Genomic DNA, 21,577 nt, shown 5'->3' on the forward strand with positions numbered 1-21,577 from the left:
ACTGTAAGCTATGTCGACGTTATTATAAAGGTCAAGCTAAGATAAATAAGGCCATTGTATTTTAAAAACGACCTGACGCTGAACAATACAATATTTTTTGATGTGGCTGAGGGCGTACTGGCCAAAAGAAAACCTACTTACCATATTCGAAATTTGACTGGAACATTCAAATAAAATGTTAGGCTTAGGGCTGCACCGCCAACTTTGACGTCTACGTGCGCAGAAAAACGCAAAGTACGCCATTTTGTCTGAATGTTAGAGACGCGCGGCGCACCGTCGGGTAAAGTCGACGTCAAATCTGATGGTGCAACTCACCCTCCACCTATTTTTGCTTAGTGCTAAGTTTTTGTTTTTTTTTTACAGCGCGAGGTCTTTCTACAGGACCTTGGGCGCGATGTGGCTAAGCGTGCTGGTATATCTGGTGTACTTCTGCATGTATACTGTATTGCTGACCATCGTCGGGCTCTGGTGCTTCGAAGAGTGCGGCTTGACTGACGAAGAAGAGTACGAGTTCTATAGCAGACAGCGGATGGCTTTTTGATTCGGTGAGTATTCACTTAGATTCTTTTGCATCAGTCAACTATGAAGTTAACTTTAACCTGCGCGCAGCCGCCGATTAGATAAAATGGCGTACTTTACGTTGTTTTTTTTTTTCTATAATACAAAGTGCTCAACGGATCTCCATGGCCACCGTTTTCGTTTCAGTCAACTGTGACTATATCCATACTTTCTATAAATATATAGTGTGGCATAATCGGTTAAAATAGTATTTTTTCGCCAAGAATTAAAAGAAATTCATAGAAATGTGATGGTGGCGGTAGTGGGCGGGCACAAAGCGCCTTAAGCCACGTGTAAAATTTCATGACCGTGCTGTTAATTTGTTGAGGAATTCCCTCGTCGGAATCCGAGCTTAGGTACACCATCAAGTCATACACATCATAATACCACCCGAATAAACATAATTCTCACACATGTTCGTAAAAATGGAGATATTAGGAGTATATAAATAGAAAGATGATGAAAGGTGAATACAATTTTATTCCCCAAATTTGACCATAGCCCTATTATTAATAAACTAAACAAACAAACAAAACATTTAGCGAAAATATAGGAAAATTTATATTTCCCCAAAGGTTTCTTGACTTGCGCTTATTTTTAAATCAAAAGTTGATTGATTGATTAGTCAATGATTTGTTTGACAAATTGTTGTTAGACTCAAAATTTGAATTCGAATTATTATTCGCATTGTTATTAACAATCAATTGACGTAGGAATAAAAAAAAATCGTCGACATCTTCCGACCTGTTTATCGTTCAAAGTCCTTTAAGTCAGATACAATTTAATGTCACTAATTTCATCCTGTATTCCTTTAATTCTCAATCATCGTATTGACGCAATTTCATTTTAGTAAATGTAGTTGTGGGGCTCTCACGCTTCTGGCACTACTTGCCTATGAGTGTAGTGGGTGGTCATTATCATGTCGAGTGTGTTATCGCTAACACTGGTGTCAGATCTTATTCAAGTCGCCTAAAGGCATCTGACATGATTTTTACAATTACATACATCGCCAACTAGTGGCAAGTAGTCGCATACACAGTAGTGAACTAATCTGTCCACGAGTGTGGGACAGTGAGGTTTCCTCACGATGTTTTCTTTCACCGGAAGCAAGTGGTGGTCTATATAAACTACTATACCTGAGTATAAAAACTCATGTGGCGCGAGTAGGATTTGAACCTTTCGATCACAAGCGGTATAGGTCTTCACCACTAGGCCAACACCACTTAGTGTGCCATGGTGAGGAACATGGCACTTATTTCCCTACCCTATGTGTCCTACCACTAAAGGACATACCTAATTATGTGTTGGTAACATTGTTGCCCTCGCAAATTGAGTCGAATTGACACGCAAATCAAATCAAATCATTTATTCGGAAACTTTCACATGCACTTTTTCACGTCAAAATTTATGTTAAATAGTACTTTTCTCACAAGCTACAAACTACTGCAAAGAGAGAAATATGAAGTTGGTAACCTAAGCCAGCTCGATATTTTACGATCGGCCAACCAGATGAAAATCTGGTTGGCCGATCGTAATATATCGATATATTGTAACAAAATCTATTCTATTTCAATGATATTTTTACGTCTTTGGGGCTTCACAGCAGAAAACGAAACGAAAGAAGCGATAATGAGAAAGAATCTACGACAAATTTTAACTAAAAGTTGATAAAATAAACAAAGGTCAGACAAGGGCCGTAAATTATGTACATTGCAATATTGGCAATGCTCACTATGTTTCGACATAATATTCAGTTGCCCAAAAAGTTTATGAAACGTGCTCAATTATTTATACCCTTGAAGATGTTTATACCATTTCTCTAAATGCTTAATATAGTACCCGAAGTAAGCGTGTGGTTCCGCCCTAGAATAGGACCACTCCATATCCTCCCGTGGATTTCGTACGAGGCGACTAAGAGACACACAGTCTAGGCAGCGATAGGCAACAATGGCATTTCCAAGGAGGGTTGACGTCAGGAAGGCGGCTGGTTATAAAATCACAGCCGAATCTTCAAAATTTAAAATATTTTATAAACGCTGGCCCCGCGGCCTCACAACCCCAAACGCAACCGGGAACATCCAGAGATAAGAGAGAGAGTATCCCGAAGTAAGTAGAGTTATCAAACATAATTAAAACGGAAAACCAAAAAACATTAAAAAACAAGTGGTTAATTTTAAAACCTATTTGTACAAAATATATTACTTGAAATTTTTATTCAAAATTATTTCAAAATTACTTACGTCACGTACATAAAATTATGAAATGTAAAATTTAGAAGAAGAAAAAATTATCGTAACCTTACCTGATTACTTAGGACGAGGTCATACCTCGCCCCTCTAAATCTTTTAAGTATACTGTGCCGCCTCTGAATCCGTTCAGTACTCTGTGGTCGTCGGCGCGTTATCATTCGCGGTGTATATTATAAACCCTACTCATTACATCTCAGTTGGTAGTAAGTCTTTTTAAGACTTTTAGACCTGTACTGAGTGGTTTAAAGTTTTTGTGACTATCGTATGGTGCTCTGCTAATTTAGTGATCAAATTAGATAGAGATAACATTGTGATGTCTTCCCGTGAATATAGCATAAATTTTAACTGGTAAGTTCATTTGTGTATATATTTGTTATTACTAATTAATTCAACTTTTTAATCCTTATCAAAAAATTTCAACAAAATTTAATCCAAGCTAGATCTGAAACAAAAGATTTAATATACATGCATAATTACGTCAAAATACTAAGTGTCAGAAACGTAAATTAATAATTGGAACATTATTGAAATTAGGGTATTAATATAATTTAGTACGCAATACTTACAATAAAATAAACTTTATCACGGTCTACGAGGTTGCTACGACCTTGCTACGAAATGTCTACACACTACAAACCGACAAAAACAAATGTTGAAAATAAAGGTCTCATTATGATGTAGGTATTTCAATACAACACAATACTTCATTACAGAAACGAGTAACATAGTGCATAACTATAACTACAAAATGTATGATATAATTATTTAAATGATTTGCCAAAAATAAGTATATTACATGAAATTTTACAATTAATTGCGAAAAATAAGTATATTACATGAAATTTTACAATTAATTGCGAAAAATAAGTATATTACATGAAATTTTACTTAATTTATTGACCGTCAAGCGAAGAAAACCAAGGCTTCGCTCACTTACATTTTCTTCTTCATTTTGCACAGTACTCTTAGCTGTCAGATCTTCGATATTTAACACCTAATTGACTCATTATATGTTATATCATCCATTATATAAAAAAAGTCACTAGCTTTTGTTCGCTCATTAGTTCAAAGTAATTTTAGATATATAACTAGTTGCCCGCCCCGGCTTGGCTCGGGTAAAACAATAAGACATTATACACGTTAACTATCTTTTGGTAAAAATACAAAAATCGGTCAAGTAGTTTTCGAGTATGTCGCGTTCACACAGACAGACAAAAGAGACACGACAAAGGGCTTTCTTTTATAATACGTAAGGCTCATATTATATATTTATTTATATTAGTTTAACTTTGTTAATACATCCTTCAGTTATTAGATAGGTCAACTTTATTATAACAAGGAAATTAATTATTATCTTCATAACATCAACAGTCAGTCCAATCCACCTTGTCACTTGCATAATAAATTATTCCTATTGCTTCCTGATGCAACGCATCGTCCTTTACCAGTTATGAACTTCTAATTATCTTTATGTCCATGACCCTTTGGACACTATTTTGTCCATAAATATTACGTAATTTACGTATAATTAATTTTGACCATGACTTTTATACTTAAAATTATGATAGTGACATAACTGATGTTATTTTGTCATTTTTAAAATACATTTTTTCGCAAATTAAAGATTAATTTAGAATTAAACCGAACCTAAATAATCTTAATTAAGCTTATTTTCTTTGTCTGTAAGCCCGGAGTTCGCTTTAAAAATAATGTTAATTTACGACTGGCCACCTACCTAACGTTAACCCTCGTTCATGTTAGGTCTGAAGTTTGAAGGATATTTTCACTTAGTCTCCTCTTCCTATTTTAGGGCATTATACACCACAATCTAAATAAAACTCGATCACACTTAAATAATTACATTATAATATTAAAACAATAAATTATACAGTTTTACATCAACACTTAGTATGCCCTCTTTGTTCCAAGTTGCATTGTGATGTAACTTGTACTATTGTTGCACTTAATAAACCTATTAAGATAGTATAAAATCATGTAATTATTCCCTTATCTGTAGCCATCAGTCCACAGTCTGTGTGATAAAAAGTTTCTGCACATCCATGTAACAGAGTAGATATTTTAGTACGTTGGTCGTCGTGTTCAGAATTTATATAGACATATAAATTTAAATTTATAGTATGTATTTAAGAGAGAAATCAAAAATTTTTTCTACAATTTATATGAGAACATCGAAAGGTCTTTATCGTTGGAGCTGCCTCCATTTACATCAATCCTCTGCTATCGATTTTACCTCTCTTTATGACACAACCCCTGCCTTCTATTCCGTCTGCTTCTCCCCAATATTTAAACATAATTTTTTTTTTTAAAGTGCTCAGTCAAATTCACTAGTTTTTGTTATTGTACTTCCTACTAAGTTTTTGGATTTAGTCTTTACCCTAAAAGGTATTTTATGTGTGAAACATTCCAAAAAATTCTTATATAAAAGACGTTACGTAAACAACAAACAATACACGAGTGTACAATTTTACTATATGAGTAGGAATTTCCGCGACTGTCATTAATGCATCGTTAAATATAGTCTATCATGTAATGTTATGATCAAGTCAGTATCATCTAATGTTGTGAGCGTCATGGAATACTCGCCTAATTACCCGTTGTGGGATACACGTGGAAATAACCTATTCACACACTTAAAATTAAAGAAATAAATAGGTATATTGCTCACGGTGCCTGAATGGCCTATTGAGAGAAGCGTCGGTGCCGCCGGACGATACTGAGTGTACGCTAAAGAAATCTTGAAAATTATTTATCATATATAATATTTTTTTAAGATGTCTTTAGATTGCACTATAAAATTTTAAGATTATAATATACCTTAAGATTATATATATTATATATATTTTAAGATTATATTATACCTATTAAAATATCAATATCCAAATTCTTGGAAAAAAAATACAATTAATTTAATAACTCCTTATAACTAACGTAAATAAGTACAAATGTAGGAAATTAAAAATATATATTTAGGAACATTCTCATTTCTTCTATAAATAAATACATCACACGACTATTAAAAATGCATCTTAGTTTAACAATAAGCGCATACTGGAAGTATTGTATAATCTGTGGTATGCAATAGTTTATGAGAAAACGCGTTACACGCATTTCAAGGTTGGAATATATTAATTGAAATCCAATAAAGATGCATTAATATTAATAAAGTAATTTTTATCTCAGGATCAATAGATTGGTTTCATAAATATCACGAAATTTGTTCTATAACTTTTGCAATCTTACAAAATATATTTCTTAACTTAAATTATGATGAAAATTGAGTTATGTTCTAAACACACCAGTGAACTGATAAAAAGTCAATGAATTCAAAGATTCTGACAAAGTTTTCCTTTGCTGGTTGTAAACAGTTATCTACAAAAGGTTAAATTGGTATTCAAACTAATCTAGCATGGCTAGAATGTGAACCCGGGACCTTTCGATCGCAGGTAGGTAGCTTAACCATTCGACCACCACCGCTTCAATTATACGTATAAACCGACACCAATCTCTAAAATATACCAATTTAAATGAAAGTGGACAGATCACATGGTACGGAACAGGCTGGAAAATGGGACCCAAAATTTAACACTACACGACTTCCGTGGTGTAGTGATCACTACGCCCGCCTGCCAACTGGATGTCTAGGGTTCGATTGCCAGCGCGGGCAAATATTTGTGTCCATCGAACCCGCGACATAAGCTTAGTGCTTAGTGTGGTTCATTTATTTATTTACACACTGGTAAACAAAGTCAAGGTGTACAAGAGATTGGAAGACTGAATACTGATAGCAGATCTTGGAGAAGATCTTGGAGAAGAGTCACTATCGACAAACACAGTGGAGAGTTGGAAGAGAGTTGAACTTCGCTAAGAGACACCGAGCTCAGCAGCACCGAGCAGACATTTTTGAAACTCAAAAACAACTGAAACAAGAGTTCAGGATAACGTCAAATTAGCCAACTTAGATCACTACTGTAAGCAGTGGTAATAGAGATTAATTTCCAATAAATAAATATATATACCTTGACATATTGTTTACAGTACAAAATCTTGATGAACAAAGACGTACTTATTGACGTAGACATTGCAAATATTAACATTTGATCTTGGACACTAACATACAACGACACTGAATGACTCCTCAATCACTCTATAGGTACATTTGATCTCACTGTCATGTAATCGTCGTCAGTCTGAAAATTCAGCTAAAAAAAATATTTCGGCAAACAATGTATAGCCAAAACAGGGAAACAGGGAAACAGGGAAATAGGGAAACAGGGAAACAGGGAAACAGGGAAACAGGGAAACATGTAACATTCACAGCTGATAGGATTGCAGGATCCGTGAAGACCAAGAGCAAGGGAGTATCAAAAAGGATTTTCCGAACAGCTTTTCTTCGCGTACAAACGAATATCGTGTGCGACTCTAAGTTATTTTTTTCATTATAAAAAATATAATCTTTGTCTTAATAATTGCTAAAAGTATACCTATTGTAAATAATCATACACTTTGCCAAATATTTCATAATTTGATATTTTTTTTTTATTGACTCGATGAGAACTACCTTATTACTTCATGATGATAGGACAGCTAGAAAATGGTTCTATTTTTTCTAAAGTGTGTATGTAATTGTTATTACAAAGGTCGATTCTAATTATATAGATTTACGTATTTCTAGGAAAATAAGACGTCAGTCATTTCAGAATTCATACTTGACGGGACTTTAACTGAGATATTTACTACATCGAAAACTTTGTATGTGATACCCGACGTGTGCTCACGTTTGCTTCGGAGCTGTGCCGCCCCGACGACGCGCAGGATTCGCGTAAAAATTTAACCGAATAAATTTTAAGACTTGGCTATGCCTTTGTCTGCCAGACGTCAAACCTCATAGGAGATACTATTGTTACCTGTTAGCTGTTAAGGCATAATGTCATACACGATTTACTTATGGGAGGATTTTGAGGATTCTAGAGCGGAATCACACAGGATACGATGACCTATTATTATGACCTTACCCACGCCCGTGCCTGCGTGGTCAAAGTTCATTAAAATCAATAGAAACAAAGGATTTCTTTTCAAGTGTAAGATAATTACTTACATGAATATAATTGTATCTACTTAACTCTCAATCGTACATGTTATGATTACGCATCCTAAATTACTTTTAGATACCTACGTTACATTTTTATCGAAACACTTTTAAATGGGGCTTAATTGAATTATTTTCTAAAACTTCCGTAAATAATGTGAGTAGAATAGGTTCCAATTATCATTTCATATTTTAACCGAAATGATAAACGCTGAATTACAATTAATTGCTTAAATCTACTTTTAACTATGTAATGATCTGCACCTAATACTATAATTTTCCTTAGCCTTTGTCTATCTTATTCTATATCTTTAGCGCCCGAAGGAAAGTATGACACGAACCCATAATATAGTATATGAAGACATTTTTAATCTCTCTACTAATTTTGACTCCTTACCAAAAATTGTTCCTCCACGCGAACGAAGTCGCGGGCATCGGCTCGTTCTATTGTATACCCTTAACTTTTATTTATCTAGATCTAGCCTAGGGGTTTAGCCGTAACATTATACAACTAGCTGTTACCCACAGCTTCGCCCGCCTGTATCTGCGTGTTAAATAAATAAATAAATAATAATATATTAGGACAAATCACACAGATTGAGCTAGCCCCAAAGTAAGTTCGAGACTTGTGTTACGGGATACTAACTCAACGATACTATATTTTATAACAAATACATATATAGATAAACATCCAAGACCCGGGCCAATCAGAAAAAGATCATTTTCCATCATGACCCGACCGGGGATCGAACCCGGGACCTCTCGGTTCAGAGGCAAGCACTTTACCACTGCGCCACCGAGGTCGTCAAAACTCCGAGGTTAACTTTATATATTCCTAATTCCATTAAAACTGATCTAGAGTTGTAGCGTGATAGCCAGACAGATTTTCGCATCGCATATTTATATATCTTGAACTTGAATAACATCGAACTATTGACACAGTAATAAATAATGAAATAATCAGTACGAGACGGTTCACCCAATAAACTTGGTAAAGTCACTACTAATGCCTGAAGACTAACACGCAACGGTCGTCATACTCGCACATGACATGTTACATGGCGTCCTGAGTGAGCGACTTAATGCTGCACTACGCGGTGTGACGTCGTGAATTCTTGCGCCTTCGTCTACTGTGATAACTATACTTACCTAACCAGTTGCAATAGAAGATTTTTTTCGCTGTTCGGTGACTAATTGTGAAAATGTGTAATAACTTTATTGTATGATAAAAGATATTTCATTTGTGAAACACGTATAAGTTGATACACTAAAAGTATCTACGTCTATCTAATATATAGCACGAAAAATAAGTACATAAATAAGATAAAATCAACACAAGAAAGTTGCGTGTACAACAGCAGACTTATCATATATAGACATCTCATGTAGACGTACAGACAACTGGCTATGGGTATCTTCTCCTATAATACATTGATTATTTTAGATTATACTTTTAAAATGCATTATTATTAAAATCCATATAAACACGATGTCAAATGCTTAGTTTATTTAAATTCAAAGCATAAAAATTGCTAAATGCCAAGTGACTATTTCTACCAAGATCATAAAACATTTTGTTACATCAAAGCATAAGCAAAAGCATCTTAAATTCGAATTAACCAATAACTATACAACACTTTTTGAATACTTGAAAAATATACGAGTGCGTACGACACTTTAATCATTAAAGCGCATAATTGTTGAATTGCGTCGCGCTGCCTAGCCGGTTTATCGCTCACCTAGGATATCGAGTTATGTAAAAAAACTGGTTGTTAATTAACAGGGTGCATTTCGTGAAATAAAAACACGTAAGCGTTGTAATGATCTACTATATATGCACTTGAGTAATCCTTGCTCTTATTTCGACATGAATCTTCGAAAAGATTGTTTTGACTTCAATAAAATTTAGCACATGGTTAGAGTAGTGAGATTTTGTTATATGAAATTGGCAAATTTCATAACATAATTTATAGCGAAATAGTAAAATTAGAAAAATTGTAAATTATGTGAATTCCTGTGAAAACATCGTGAGAAAACTTGCGCCCTAGTTGATAATTTATCATCTAATGTGTGAAATGGAGAAGGCAAACTACTCGATTAACATTGCCAAGATAGTCGTATGTTTCATTCCCCTTGATGACTTATAAACTATAAAGAGTACAACGGTAAGGAAGAATTTCAAAACAATATTATATTTCATAGTAAAAAGCAACACACAGAAGTACATCTCTTGACTATTCCGAGCGCCGACACGGACGGAACCACCCGCGTCATTCCGCCCAGTCCTTGTGCGCAAGCGCAACATCCTGTGCATTGCGTGAGCCCCGCGAATTATACTTCTGTTACACAATACTGTGCGCTTTTTATGTCAAATTCAATTAGACATATATCTAATACGGTGTGTGGTGAAAGATAGGATTGTTGAGACATTTATGGTGAAATCTTAAAAACGTTGCGGTATCTGTTAATAAGTTTAATACAATGAGAGGTTGCGTCCTCTAACTGTTGTGGGGTGTCTACAGCATACAGAAACACTCTTCTCTGAAAGTACGTTTCGCCAAAAAACTATTTATGGTTGCTCAAAATTTTGAAAAAAAAAATTAATTAAAATAATCGGTAAATTCAGTTCTGCTGCTTCACTCTTAAAAACCTTAAGTAGGTACCTTAATATATAAAAAGAATGCTTTCGGTAAACTGTTGTAATTTTTTTGTTAGCTAGAAAACTGATTTTTTAATGAAAAATTTCAATCACAATTACAGAGGACTGAAAAGGGAACCTGATAACTGAGTCTACTATATTTTTCAAGAAAGAGCTCTTTATGCTCTAACTCTTGTATGAATAACCGAGTAAAACAATATTAAAAATTATCTTATTCGTCTTCATTGAAGCTCAATAAAAATTTACTCATAACATAAAGTATATTTATTCCAGGTCAGTCGCGTGAAAATTATGGAAATACAAAAAGGACTCATCCTTCCTAATGGTCTAGTAAGGAATACATCAGTGAAGGGCGAATTTAAGCAACCGAAGGGAAGTTTTTGTTATTTCCTCATCGGAAAGCAAGTTGCGTGTGCCCCCCGGTTCTCGTAGGAAACACACTTGGAATGCTAATTAATAATAAGACCGCGTGTTTATCGTATCATATCCGACCTGGATCCAGGTCACCTCTGAGGCAATGTGGCGTGATGTTTATATGGTACCTTAAATTACTTATTTTGTTCGACCTTGCTGTCAGTCTGTTTTCGGTCTCCAATTGGCTATAAGGTCTGCGACTGAAAGCCATGTAGGTCACATTAATAGTGAATTTCCATGTTTTTCTATTATGATTATTTTTTAATGTATTTCATAAATGGCATTTATCATACAGAGTACGTCTTTATCCCTTACTAGCGACCCGTACCAGCTTCGCTCGGGTATCACCATAATAAGTTATATACATAAACCTTCCTCAAGAATCGTCCTATCTATTTAAAAAACCCGCATCAAAATCCGTTGCGTTATTTTAAAGATCTAATCACACATAGTGACAGATATTTAATGGGAAGCAACTATGTTACATTGTACAAAAAAATAATATTATTTTTTTTATATTTAGTAGACAGTCGCTTCACTATAGCCGAATTGCCTATGAGAAGAATAAGCAGTTTATAGCCCTTTCCCTTGATTGACTTTTACAATCTGCGAGGGAGCAGAAATAGCTATTACATAATTATTTTTTTCAAATTAGCATGCAAGACATTAAATGGAAATAAATATATTTTATAGCTAGATATTGCCCAGGGTTTCGCTCCCGTGGGAATTTTGAGATAAAATATAGCCTATAGCAATCTTGGATAATGTACCTTTCTAATGGTGAAAGAATATTGAAATCGGTTCGGTGGTTTCGGAGATACCCGCCTCGAACATACAAACTCACAAACGCTTACCTCTTTATTTAATAGTATGGATTACAACAAATAACTACTTATACCATGTAATGTAAAGTCCTTACCTGATGCACGATAAGATATGTCGGTCTGTTCGTGCGTTTCGTCTTAAGTGGTGACCTCAGGATAACTTTATTGGTTTTCCGGAACAATGTTTATTTTTAAATCCTTTTATGAATATCTCTTGACTATATAAACAACAGCTGGAAAGTATTTGCTTATTGATATTTTTACATGTACTTTAAAATTTCCATTAGCGATTTTATTTTTATATATTTTTTTTCTTCTTTGCCTATCAATTTTTACTAGATTTTCGCAGACGCTTTTCCCTCCTTTTCCATAAATATCCATAGAGAGCATAGGGTGTCTTATGCACTCTATCATATCTATAATTAATGGTTTCCCTTACGCCGAATCTCCTCTTAAACCTACAAGATAAGTTGGGTCTATCACATAGGTATGGCAAACGTGGTTAGCTCAATCACACTTTTACTTACGCTATTGGCAAACGGAAAATTCGTAAATCGACGCTCGCGATAGATATAGCGTGAATGAACATACATTGCACAGTTTGTATGTTAGCTTTTTTACCGCAAAGCATAGCCTGCCATCTACGTCAAAATCGCCAAATTACGCATTTTTTCTTTCCTATAGTAATAGATATGATTAGAGAGTGGTCGGTTTAGCGCCTACATCTACAATCAGAGTTCTGAAACACAAGTTTATGTTTTATTCGGTCTTTACACAGTACAGTCGACCGTACGTCATGTTACGTTGCATAGATCTCTATGGCGGTAGCTTGATGCGATGTTGACTGTACTTTGTGGCAATTTTACCAAAAGTAAAGCCTGCAGAGGCAAGGTTTACTTACTATTGTCGGTGTATCTCAATTTTCGTCGACTTCGTGTGCATTCGATGCTGTAGTGTAATCGATAATGCAAGGCAAGTTTGCCGAAAAAATTCACTCGTATGTGCAGAAATTTACTCGTATTTAAAAACTTTGAGATTTGGGTTGGTATGACAGTGACCATGCTTAGCCAGTCGAGGTTGACCGGTCCATTCGGAAGGCCGTATTTCAAAACATCTCTTTTGAAACCACAGTTTATTATTTTTGAAACGGTCAAGTCTATTCGGATTCGGCGTCTTGGAACAAAGAACTTGCGTAGTGTAACCCAGCAAATATATTATAATGATATATGTATAAATTAATTGTTTTGAAATGCCAAGATCCATAGTTCGGAAATCAGTATTTTAATAGCTAAATGATGTTTGTTGATGAATCACGACGAATCTACAAGATGGGTTTTGATGAAATTTGGAACACATATTCTTAAAGAAACGATTTTTTTAAATTTCAATTTTTGAGATTCTCGAACCAGTTTAAGATTGTGATATTGTATTTTTAAAATTACCTTCATTGAGGACTAATTTTATTTACTTCGGTATATTTACCTTCATTTGTGTAAGTATGTACTTTTAACATGTGTTCTTTGTACAATAAAGACATTACAAACGCTCCAGTCATGAGGAGGTCGCTTTTTATTAATGCCTATTATTTTTTGTATTTGATATTTTCTTTTCTGTCCCTTTCTTGGGTACAATAAAGAGTAGTATTATTATATTGTAGTATGATTTCCGGGAAAACATGCACACGGCTCGAAAGCTCAATCAACTGTAGATATAATTAAACCTTCCTTGTTTAGATTATGTACGCATTCATTAGTATTCTTCATGGTATTTGCATAGCCATATATCTCGCACACGGTTTCTGTCACTGTGTGCAATGTACGCATAATATATGCTGTTTAGTTGAGTAAGCAAAAATTTATGTTTGTAATTATTGTAATTTATATTACGCCCATTTATGGAAAAATCATTGTTGATAGTGTAGATGTATTGTTGTAAATTACCGCTTCCATAAAAACTAGAACGTTCTTTCAAATTCTTATTGTACGAAGTTTTGTCTATAAAATATTTTATTTTTAAGGAAAAAGGTCACATGTTGTTAAGTTGTAAACTCATATCTCAATAAATAACAAAATATGATTCTAGCCAACCGTTATCTACCCCCTCACATCTTATATTACTGTAATTATTATTCACTTTTGATAAAACTAAACTTAAACTACAAAAACAAATTAGAATCATGAAGTTAAGACTTCAACTCTTTGAAAAAAAAAACAGACACTTGAAAATTTTGACACTGATTTGGCCGGCGTTTATAGGCTGCGGTAACCACATACCATAAGGTAAGCCACAAACCTGTTTGCTTGCTCAGTAGTATATGAAAAATACTTCGTGATAAATCATCTGGATATATCAAGCAACATAATAATCCAAACTGAAACCTTAAAACGATCTGATCGCATGAATACAATTTCATAAAAGCCTGACGCAATACACAAGCTGAATATTGAGGAAGAAAGAGCGACAACTTTGCCTAACAGCTAATGATGAAATTGTTTTTGAGTTTTAAAAATAACCTCTGGTTTTGCTCAAGTAGCTAGCAAGTAGGGCAGAATTGCAATTCTGTTCTCAATATTGACCAGTTCTGCATCAACTGATTTCGCAAATGGGAGTGTCTCAGCCGCGCAGAAACTGATTGGATACAAAAGTTCATGTTATAATTAATGTATTTTTGCTTGTCATTTGCTGTTTTAGTTCTTATTCTCAAATAGGTATGTTTTACTTTTACGCCAATCGTATAAGGGTATATCGAAAACATACCCTTATATGAGAAAAACCCTTGCATAAAAAAAATATAACTATGTCTATCATTTGGGACTCTGCCATTGTTAGAATGAAATGTATACGTAAAAATTAAAAATAAAAAAATCTTGAAGTATGAATGATTACGAAATATCTTCTAGCATTCGCTAAACCCTCTGCGAGCTAGACAAGTGCGGTCATTACTTCCGCTGTTGCAATTGCAACTCTTAACGGCCTTATGCCTATTAACTTGTTAATTTTTTTTAAATAGCCATGTCATGTCCCACTGCTGGGCAAAAGCCTCCCCACTCTCTTTTCATGTATCTTCTATCTTTTGTCGAAAATTATATATATATACTTATATATTATAAAAAAAGTCCTCTGCCGCGTCTGTCTGTCTGTCTGTTCCGATAAACTCAAAAACTACTGCACGGATTTTCATGCAGTTTTCACCAATATATAATGTGGTTCCTGAAGAAGGTTTAGATGTTTAGTTTTTACCCGAGCGAACCCGGGACGGGCCGCTAGTAAAAAATGGATATGAAATGAAACAACCTACCATCTCAATCGCCAATATATTTCCGTCAATTCGACCTCAGACCTTCTTATTGGCTTTCGTTCGACCTTCACACGTTAAAAAATTCGAAGATTCTTCATTATACTGGAATAGCCAAGGCCTGTTTTCATCACTCTTGTGAAACTACAATATGTGGGCCGAGACTGGACATAACTCAAATGAGTTGTATTTAAAATTCACCTGACGTTTATTATAGATTTTTCTTTGTGTGTGGAGCATTATTAGACGGAAATAAGTAAGCATTGCTTACTTTGCTTATCAATTGGGTACATAGGTGTTGCTATACTTAGTATTTGTTGAATAAATGAAGGACCTATAGAATAAAATTTATGCTAGTACGGATACGCAAAGGCCATAACAGGCACAAGGTTAAGTTAAGATGCAGATCAAGAGACAGAAACATCCCTCTCTTTCTTTTTATCTGAGCGCATTCGCAGTTTCTTTATGGGGCGATAAAGTGAAGCCTAACCCGCAAAATTCTATATTTTTTTAAATAATAAATTATCTAAATCGAAATAATATTATTGTATCTTCTGAAATAAAGTGTCAAATAAAGGCCAAGTTGATGTAATGCTATCTCCACACTGTCACCGAACTCAGACACATGCCGACGTGAATGCGTGAATATTGCGTAATTAGCATGAGTGCTTTTATTTACCACTATAAAAAAAACAGCAATGTATACCGAATCCGACAAACTGTTCGCCGACAATGTGGAGCCGGCATTAGAAATACTGAGTCAGTAACTTCCTGACATTGACTCGAGTAAGTGGCACAAGTTCAATCGGCGAGTGAAAGCCTAACGCCCTCTCTGGACAACAAGTGTAACTGTCTCCGAACTGGTGCACACGTGGAAATGATCGTGGCACGAACAAAAATCAAAAAATAATATTTTTCTTTTAAACAGCCAAGTAAAATATGGTCAAAAATATTAAAACAACACATTCTTGTGTTATGTTGTGTTTATTTATTACAACAATACATTTCACATAAAAAATATAAAAAATATAGCGTATTTTTATTTTCATTTTGTGACTTTTAAAATAAAGTAAATGTACAAGCAGATCTCCATATTATTAAGATTTATAATAAATTTGTAAGCTTTGCACAAAAGAAATATATACAGCAATAAATAAAAGAGTTTGTCGCATACAAAGGCAGACTTTTCAGGTAGATTTCTTCCATTCTCCAACTATTTAAAAAGAAAAAAAAAACATAGTGAAAGGTAGGGTAAAGTAAAAGTTATGTACAGTCATTTACACGAAACAACAATTGAAATTTCATATACATTATGCAATATCGTGAAAATGTAGGCTACTGATATTAAATACAATGTAGTTACAAGACTCAAATCAATTAAGTATACGAAAACCCTAATCAAAATCATTGGCATGCAAACATTGTGCAATACAATGTTTGAGCGTATAATTTTATGAAATTATTATGCCCTTTAATTTACATCACATCCAAGGCAACCAGAAGAAACTCTAATCTTTATTGTCCACGTTTACGTGTAAATATTAAAGTGTGTCTGAAGGTCCTGAGATATGTTGCAAAATCACGATCTCGTGTGGAGCGGTCTCTCAAACATCCGACGGTGTTGCAATCTCCGTAAAAACCATTATTATCTCAGCATTTGAATAAATATTTAAAAAAATACAATCGCTTGTATCTTGTCATAAACAGTATATTGTAAATTAAAAGCTAGATGCCTATAAATATCAATATGAAATGATAACTTTTTCAGATAATTTTCAGCGTCATATTGTTGTCTACGAAAGGAAAACCTTACAGTCACGGGTCATACATTTCCCCTTTTTTCTTTGTTTCCCATAAATTATATATTCAAAATTAAACATTGTCACCTTATTTATCATGGAAATTAGTTCAAATTTTACTGGAAAACGGCCCCGGACTTTGGCCGTAGCATTCTCAATGCCCATCGTTGCGGAAACTTGAACCGTTTGTCGTTTGCTTAGAACGCAATTTCTCGTGACGCAAGCGACCTTACTTACGTCCTTGCAATGCGTGGGAGTAGGAGCGGTGCTGATTGGTCGAAACCGGCGGTCTTTTCAATTGTGGTCCAGGCAGCGGCGCAAGAGCACTTTCGCGAGAGCCCATGATCTTTTCGCTTTCGTTCACAGAAAAGAGATGGGCACGTGACATTCGGTTATGCTTTTAGTAAAAATGCTCAATTCTTTCGGCGTAAAAATACGGTATAAAAATATCTTCACTTAAAAATATTGTAATAAAAAAATATTGGCAAAATATTTTTGCCAATATTTTTTAATTCCATAACTTTTGGTAACAATTTATGTATTATATAACACGTAATATTTTTTTAATTTATTGGGTTTATTTTAATATATGTTTTTCTTTATTTCAGGTGACAGCTTGCAGAAAGCAAATTGTTGCTGAAAACGCAGTGACTTTAGTACTAACGTACGTTAGTAGTGACAAGTGTCAGTGTTTAGTGTTAGACTATAGTGTTAGTGCCACAGACTCAAAATGTCGGGTTTCGTGAGACTAGCGATCGACGACATCTACTCGTCCAACAACTGGACCACAATCATAAACAAATACTGGATGATGGCAGAAAAATATTCAGGTATTTATTTTTTTTAATTAACCCAATAATCCGATTTCTTAATGCGAATTTTTATGATTAGGTATATTTAAATGTGTTCATATTAGTTCGTTTTAAATTTATAACTACTAGAGAGTATACCTACTTAGTATAATAGTTATAATAATAGTTCAATTATCATTAGACTATTGTTCTGATCTACCAGCTGCATAATTCACAGAATTATTGAGCATTACCAACAACCCATTATCAGATAAAAAGTTAAAACAGAAGCTAGACCCATACAGGCACTTTTCACTTAAACTTTTTAATTAAATAATAATTATCAAATCTACAAACTACAAAAATAATATTGGAACGACCACGCACTGTATAATACCAGATTATATTTTTCTTGTTTAATATGGGTCAACCGGGTTATGAAGAAACTATTTAATAATACAACCAAAAGAAGTTTATCCATTCATTCTATACATCCATCTGGACAGCTGGATATTATCACCTGTGAATAACAAATCTACATGACACGAATATCAGCTGCGTGCACACAAATAATTGAAAAAAAAATTAAAATAATTTCCCCTCTAAAACTGTCTGTTGTTACAGAATTTCTATTCACAGCTTTCACAAAATTAGGAAAAAGTGTTAGTTTGTCTTGTTTTTTGTAAAAGCTTTTATTAACGCACGATAATAGTCAACGTAAGTTCACGTTTCAATTCAGATTGAATCGCACGAAAATACACACGTAGTAAAATATAAAAAAAAAAGTTCACGGTCGACCGTTCCAATAATTTTATTAGACGTCATCAACTCTCAGTAGAATATTCGGCCATTAACAGCGTAACACTTTTACATCATTTTAACATCGAACTGTGACTTTCGTTTGCCAAAAAATAACGCGTAAGTAAATAAATAAAAGACCCGTATGGTACAATAGTGTCAAACAAAAGAGCGGCGGTTTTTCCTCATTCTCCTATGTGGCAAGTTACTTTCTTTGTCAAAATAAATATATGAAGACAGAAAGTTCAATAAACGCCCGCGGCTGCAAAAGACTCGATGTGGGGTCGTACGTTTTGAGCCACTTTCGATTTTCGGAACTTGCTCTATGAATGAAGGCTGTTGATTCGAAACATTTTGCTTGTGTGACCAGTCGTTAAGATGTCAGTAGCATTGAGAAATCTAACAGCAATATACGTGAAATCTACTATTTTGATTCTAGATCTATTCCTTCGCTGTCGACCTTCTCCTAAATTTTTGAATATCATTCAATATTCTATTCAAAATCCAGTGTCACTGAAATGATGAAAGTTTTTGTATACGATTTAAATCATACATTTACAATTACAAAAATAAATTGTTTTCAAAATGTTTTTGTGTAAGGCAAGAACTGCTTTCATTAAACTATTGTAATATATAGACTTAGTAGGCTTTTGCCCGCGGTTTCGCCCGCGTTAATTTTCCGGAATGAAAGGTACCCTAAAGCATACATACTTCAAACTACATGTATGCAAAATTTCAAGAAGATTGGTTGAGTAGATAAAGCGTGAAGAGGTCACAAACAAACATACTTACTTTCGCGTTTATAATATTAGTTAGGATGAGTCATCTCAGACTGGTGCAGACCAAACGTAGTGCACGTTTATTGTAACACTCACGTATACATACAGTCCCCGGCATATACGTTGAACCAAGATGGCGGCCAAGAATTAGAGATAAATGTGTTTTAAAAGATTTTTCGTGGTTAGAAGTTTTCACTTCTAAAATCCAAGCTCTCAGAACTGCGTTCACATGCGTTCTAAAATAACACACTTGACACTTGCCATAATTTATAGATCTTAAGCTGTATATTTTACGAGTGAGACTGAATTGTGGAAAGTAATATAAGCATAAGTGATTTCAAATTATTTCTTTAATGAATTTAATAGCAGTGTAAGAATTTATTTTTCACATTATTATTACAATACAGTTTTCGAATGTTATCAAATAATATAATAATGTATTTAGGGGGCCATAATTATTTCGAGATACGAAGTACCTAGGCTCGTCGAATTCCCTTTTCTATTTCTATCCAGTTTCTTCCCAAAAAATGGCGCAAACCAAACATAATATTAATGGGTTTGCAGTTTTTGGGAATTTTTCCGGCTGATATATTATATTTTCTATAATCCGTGCACTTGGATATTTAGCACTATACATATGTGCAGATATTGTCGGTCCATTCGTACAGGCTCGCATATTGCCCGTTCTATGATCGTTATAGAAAGCTCTCGCGAGCTTAACAATGATACATCACTTTCACAGCGATATCGCCGCCACTCCGAGCTTTTATACCTCTATGCATAGATGTTAATGACCTTCTGTCATTAAAAAATTGTATTAAAGGTCATTTCGTTTATCGTCGTTCTTTTTATGACTTAACTAGCTGCGTCCTCGGGCTTCGCTCCAGGTTATTTGTGCCAAATTTCATAACAATCGGTCGAGTAGATTTTGCGTGAAAGAGTAACAAATTATCACAAACTCTCGCATTTATAATATTAGTAAGATAGTCATACTTATATGAAAGATGCGTTCTTTTTTGAGAAAAAGAGCTCAAATTATGACATTTGGGCCATAAAAAAACGTTTAATAATTACGTTTAATCAACACGTTATTATATTTTGTACTGTTTGCTAATGAAGCATGGTTTCAATAAAGTATAAGGTACTCTCTACTCTGTACCGTAAGATTTTGCAATATTGAAAAAAAAAACAAATCTTTTTTAAGTTTTTAAAACATAATTCTATTGTGTACTCGTGCATATGATCATAATAAACGTAATCTATTTTAAACCAAATAAAAATATGTATTTGTCAACAGTTCAGTACAAAAGATCTCAACGCGTTCCGTGTAATCCAAACTAATATTATTAATGCGAAATCTGTCTGTTCCGCTTTTACGGCTTAGCCGCTGGACTGATTTTGATTAAATTTGGTATATACATAGTTAAAGAGCACGGTTCATAAATAGGCAAACTTCTTTTCAAAAATCAACCCCCAAATGACTATAATGGGCGGTGAACCTTTGTTTGAAAATCATGTTTGTATCCGCTTTCACAGAGAAATTCACGCAATTCATTCAGTATTTTACATTAGGTAATAGGTACACATATTTGCCCGCATAAGGAATCGAAACTCCAGATAGCGGTCGGGCATGGCGACCATTACGCCACGGAGGTCATCATATTTACCTTATGTAAAGATAATAATAGATACAAAAATATATTTTTTATATATTTTAATATATATAATATTAAAATATAAGTATAAAATTCTAAAATCATGAACCGAAGAATTATACAGTTTGAAATCCACCTACCAATTGGACATTGTAGTAGGTCAGTGCATAAAATTAATAGCTTTCTCCGCAAGTAGCATTCTAAACTGCTGTGAAGATATAATTAACTAAAAAAAAACTGTTTCGCGCTCTTCACTTGGTATAATTTTAGACAAAAATTTTACAGAATGTTGCTTGCGTACAGTCAACTGCACAACACACAGAAACCTCTATGTCGTGGTAATAGCTGCAAGTTTGGAATTATTTTGGGTAGGTTAATGAGTTTTGACTGTACAATGGCGAATTCACACAATTTTTAATTGCAAGTTAAATAGGGCACTAAAATTTTCTCTCTCCTATCTTTGTGCGACTCTGACAACATTTCTGATTCTTTATTTCCTCGACCAGACACTTCGAAATCCAAGATTCGCGTCAAAAATAAACTTTTCAGTTTTTAGACTCGGCTATACCTTTACGACCAGCAAGCATGCCTTTAACCCTTGTCTTGGGATTGCTATTATTACCTGTCGGCTGCTATCAAGGTTTTTTAT

General features: G+C 34.2%; 1 protein-coding gene across 3 annotated transcripts in view; it reads left to right on the forward strand.

The window, feature by feature from the left end:
* Positions 1 to 21,577, forward strand: part of LOC128670738 (very long chain fatty acid elongase 7-like) — a 52,324-nt gene that overhangs the window by 12,137 nt on the left and 18,610 nt on the right. The window contains exons 2-3 of one of the 3 annotated variants that reach the window (XM_053746687.1): positions 364 to 545; positions 17,514 to 17,735. In XM_053746687.1, coding sequence (XP_053602662.1) covers positions 17,636 to 17,735 — 100 coding nt within the window. In that variant the 5' untranslated portion in view covers positions 364 to 545; positions 17,514 to 17,635. Of the gene's footprint in view, positions 1 to 363; positions 546 to 2,935; positions 3,156 to 17,195; positions 17,344 to 17,513; positions 17,736 to 21,577 lie in introns of those variants that run through there. The other 2 variants (XM_053746684.1, XM_053746685.1) reach the window with 2 other exon arrangements.

Source organism: Plodia interpunctella, chromosome 6 (assembly GCF_027563975.2).
Source record: "Plodia interpunctella isolate USDA-ARS_2022_Savannah chromosome 6, ilPloInte3.2, whole genome shotgun sequence".
Taxonomy (NCBI): domain Eukaryota; kingdom Metazoa; phylum Arthropoda; class Insecta; order Lepidoptera; family Pyralidae; genus Plodia; species Plodia interpunctella.